Source organism: Buceros rhinoceros, unplaced genomic scaffold, assembly GCF_000710305.1.
Source record: "Buceros rhinoceros silvestris isolate BGI_N320 unplaced genomic scaffold, ASM71030v1 scaffold13058, whole genome shotgun sequence".
NCBI lineage: Eukaryota > Metazoa > Chordata > Aves > Bucerotiformes > Bucerotidae > Buceros > Buceros rhinoceros.
The window spans coordinates 62,380-67,181 of NW_010426396.1; the positions used below are offsets into that span (position 1 = coordinate 62,380).

Here is a 4,802-nt window from a genome sequence, read left to right on the forward strand (position 1 = left end):
GAAAGTCCTCAGTTGTAGATGAATTATTTTAACCCAATATAAATTCACACAAATATATTTGCATGCAGTGTTTAGTCAAGAACATGCTCATTTAAAAAACAGACAAGCAATACAGCAGCAACTGATCATTTTGCAGCCCTTTCTGTGTTGCTGTGAGGATCATCGATCCATTTGAATCTCTTCTGGCTACAGTCATTTTCAATTCAATCACGTTTCCTGGAGAGTTTTTGCTGGACTGGAGTCAACAGCTTTTGGCCAGTTTTGGGCAGTCCCTAGAAAAGAAACTGAGGCAACCACGTGCCTCAAGATGTTTTAAAGTAGCTTATCAAGTTAGAGCAAACCTGGAGTCAGAAACAGCTATAAAATATCCCAGTATGACTTGGAAAAATCACCCAAAATTTACTAATAGCTGCATAAAGGGAACAGGTGGCTGTGGCAGAAAAAAGATCCACACACAAATTCCCTTCCAACACTTATAGAACACTCAAAGACTAAAAGGTTGCTCTGAAACCAATTCTGAGCTAACTTTTTGAAGGCAAGTGCGAAAAGACAACATTCACCACCTCTTTAAAAACATTTTAGTATTTATCAGCGTTGTGCTCATAAATTCAGAGGAATGTCTAAAGCTTTACTATCAAAGCAGCCTGATTTTAAGCTGAGTATTACTTCAGCTTCATACTCCTTTGCAAAGGGTATCTGCTGGGAAAATTCACATCATCTTAGTTCTGTGCGAGCCAGCTGGTTTTATTGTTTTAGGACAAACTCAGCGAGAGTTACAGATACACTTAAAAATTGTATGTGTAGGTAAAATGGTAACAATCCTTCCTTCCCTGAGCGTTATCACTGTCACGTTCCTTATTTCTCCAGACAATTAATTCTATATATGTCAAACATTTTTACATACCCACTCCCACTTGTTACAGTCTGAACACTTCATTATATTCTCAAGCCTGCAATTATTTATTCTTAAGCTGCAAATCTTTAAGCTATTTCCTCTTATCCTCTCAGCAGTTACATGTTCTCATTTTATGTGCCTCTAATTTAAGAGGGAAAAAAACATACAACCAAAAGAAAAGTCAAGCTCCATGATTAGATACACCATAATAGTCCTGGAAGTTATTTCAACATTATAAACATAGGTCTCCTGTACAGCCTCCACACCTGCCCATCCCTTCCATCCTCCCTTCTCCCCTTGCTTTCTTTGACTCATTTTCCTTGCAGGTTTTAGTTAAAAACACATGTGGAATAAAGAAAAAACCATCAAACTTCTGGAAGAGGAGACATGATAAAGGGTATCCTCTCTCAGAAGATATTTCCCTTATTGCCTCAGAGGAAGATACAAAGCTCAAAGCCAATAGTGGCTTTCATTACACTTGTGTATTTTAAATTCTTCTGTTATTAAAAAAAAAAAAGAACCCATCAGAAGCAAATGCATTTTCAGCAATTACCTTGTGGTTCCCTCACAGCATAAGGTGCCTCTTAACATGCAGGATTTTAAAAGAATATACTGGTAATAGTATACTAATAACCTCAGCTGGAGAATTCATCCAACACTCCAGCATCTACAGTTCACAAAGAGACGTGACAGCTCCCCAGCTAAACCAACTGAACTCAAGACTGGCCAATTTTACTTCCTATTGCTTGCTGATTTCTTTGGTTCTGTTTCTTCCCAGCACAGTTCAGTCACTAAAGTAAACTATTTTTTGGTCAAGAAGAAAAGGATTACCAGTTGCGGATGCAATTTATACAATGTATTACATTGCACAAACAAACCTTTCTATTTCATTAATAAAATCTGCTTCTTATCTTCAGGCTTCTTATAACCACGAGAACTATCTCTTACAGATCTCACCAGATGCAAAAAGAAAGCACAATGAATACGTGCTTCAAAGGAATGCAAGTGTCTTATTGATCTAAGGCCTCAGCAAAAATACACTGGTGCGTTTAATACTGCACGACAGACTTCATTTTGTCATCCCTACCTCTCCATACAATGGGCCTGTCACATCTGATAAGTTACAATCAAGACCGGTGCTTGAAATATCGAATTTCTTTGCCATTCATGAAAGGTAAGCAGAAAAAGAAGCATTCTTTATAAAACTCGCCTCCCCCAGAAGAAAGGGCTTCACAGACCTCACAGTTCTGTGACCTGCTTCATGTTTCCACCCTCTTTAGAAGATCAGTAGGTGCTTATCTGAGATGAGACAGGGCAGTTGTGAATTCTCGCTAGTCCAGAGAGGATGTTGCTGCAGAGGATGGTCAGTCCCTGCCTAGATCAAAGGCTCCAGGGCATCAGAAACAGGACAATCCCTTTTTCAACAGGGATGTTCTAACACATACATTTAAATGTATAATATACAAAATTCTACTTCCTTTACTGCAGCGAGTGTTTGAAAGGAGCTGACTTTGACATTTTCTAAGAGGCAGCCTGTTGTATGACCCAGACACAGATCAAGTCCCAGTTCCGTGTTCAGACTGCTAGAGTTCATGTCATTGTTTTCAAAATCATATTTCTGTTCTTCACAGTAAATAAAAAGAAAAACTGCAATATTTTGCCTCATTTCTGTGGCTCAATATTTTCAGGAAAGGTTTAACACTTAAAAATAACGAAAAAATATTTCACACAAGTTTTATTCTAATCATTTAGTATTTATGAAAGGGCAGTAAAGGTCTAAAGATTTCCACTCTCTAGCAGGTTAATATACTTTTTGCATTACTATTCCTATTTGATTAAAAGGCTGGATAACACACAGGAGGGCAGAATAAACATACAGAAGCCCAGTGATGAGTTTGGGAAGCAGTGAGTAAAGACAGAGGGTGGTTATGTCAGGAAAACACAGAGGTATGCTTATATATAGATTTATGTTATATATCTCTGCCTGATTTTTGCCACAATTGTCTTTCTGATTTTGACAGTGGAAAAACACCTCCAGTATTTTCAGCTACCGCATTTCTAAAAGGCACAGTCATATCTTTGAATTAGCCTCAAGGTTGATTTGCTTTTGGTTTTGCTGTGTTTTGTTATAGTGTCTCAGTAATAGGGCACAAACACATTTTCATTCCATTATCGTGTTCGACAAGAACAGCAGTGAATCTGATATTGAAGAGAACATCACCAGGATACTTTTCAGTGCTCATCTGTATATGCCTCCAGAGACAGTCTCATGGACTCTGCTTGTTTTTAAGGTAGCAAAGGAATTTTTGTAGCTGAAAAGCCATGCTTCTGCTGAGACATCCAGTAGTTGATAAACTCCCACAAGACATCAAGTTCTGAGGAGAAACGAAAAAGCTCCTTAAAAGCTTAGGACAACTCAGTGATTTCTTGCACTGGGAGGCTTAAATTGGAGCACTTTCACTAGAGATGACCCAGCAGGATTTGCTAAGCTTCTTGTCAAATACACAAGAAAGGTGAAAAGAATGAGGAACACAAAGACTTTAGAAAAAAGCTATTAGCATTGACTTGCTGAATACCAGTTTGATCAGTGGGATTGATTTTAATTTCTTTAATTTTTTTTACTCCCAGCTTTTTAGGATCTTATTTAATAAAAACCTGTCTTCACATCCACTGAGCTCCTTTTTAATTCAGCATTATTTCCTCAGAGAAGCGGAATAACAATATTTAATATTTTTTGCAGTCAGTAAAACGCTGAAAAAGCAGAAAAATGTACGATTTTAAAGAGCAATAAAAAGCGCAAACTTCCTTGGACACTGTAATTCACTGTATAGAGGAAATGACAACAGTTTAATAAAGCCAAACAGAACATTAGCCCATCCAGGCTCACTCTCCAGCACACATCGCTGCTTTGGTTCCATTTAAACAGCTCACCTGGTGCAGCAACCTCTTCAGTTTCAACAACTGCGTTTTTACAGCCGTGCAGTCTTGGACCATATGCCGCAGGGTCATCTCATCAAGCATCACAGTATTCTCTGGTAAACCCACCAGCTGTCGAGGAGCCTGGTAAAAGTTAGGTGCTCCATAGCTTTCCAAGTGACCAATAGGAGATTCAAGGTACTTTGATCCCCTAAAAAAAAACAAAAAAAAAAACAAAAACAAACAACACAGGGATGACAAACTAGAGCAAATAAGACAACAGTGTAATGTTTATCCATAGAACACATAAGGTAGTCTAGTCAGGCATTTATAGTACCACATAAACATAAGTAACAAGTATTTGGATTAAAAGCCATGATGGAAACAAAAGTTTTGAAAACAAGTTGTTCTAAACCTCAGCGATGCTCCCACTCAGACATGCTATTTATAGACAAACGACTCTGAAAATGTCTGGTACTCAGTTGAGACCCTTTCATGCCAAAAGAGATTCCTCATTACGGTATTTTAATTGGGAGGAAGAAAGATGAGTCCTTTACCTGTTCAAATCATTTTTACCATGGATATAGTGATCAGCATGGCCAAGATGGTAGTGGTCCTGCGTATTCCACCGCTGCTGAGGTGCTCTTTTCCAGAATCCCTCCTGATGTTGCCTGGCGTTTCTGTCTTGTCTGTCATAACGGCTCATATTTTCACATTCCTCTACAGAGAGCACAAAAAGAAACTAATAAAATTTGTTCCTAAGATCCTGTAAATAAAATATTTCTGATGTGCTAACAACAGATGAAGGGTAAAATCTGTGGGGTTTTATTTCTTTAAACTGATCCAAAGAACTGTGTTTTAGAACTGTCAAGCAGACTTCTGTAATTTTTTTTAAACACATTTTACTAGTATATAAACTTGTTACAAAAATAAGAGTAACTTGGAGCAGAAATTACAGTATTCAGCCTTGAGAGTATTTCTGGTTTCAGCA

General features: G+C 37.9%; 1 protein-coding gene across 2 annotated transcripts in view; it reads right to left on the reverse strand.

Moving 5' to 3' along the window:
- The window catches only part of CCSER2 (coiled-coil serine-rich protein 2), a 38,775-nt gene that overhangs the window by 18,051 nt on the left and 15,922 nt on the right, over nucleotides 1–4,802 (reverse strand). For both annotated transcript variants that reach the window (XM_010141485.1, XM_010141486.1), the window contains exons 4-5: nucleotides 4,369–4,531; nucleotides 3,827–4,022 (exon numbers count right to left, since the gene is read on the reverse strand). In XM_010141485.1, the coding sequence (XP_010139787.1) occupies nucleotides 3,827–4,022; nucleotides 4,369–4,531 (359 nt within the window). The remainder of the gene's footprint in view (nucleotides 1–3,826; nucleotides 4,023–4,368; nucleotides 4,532–4,802) is intronic.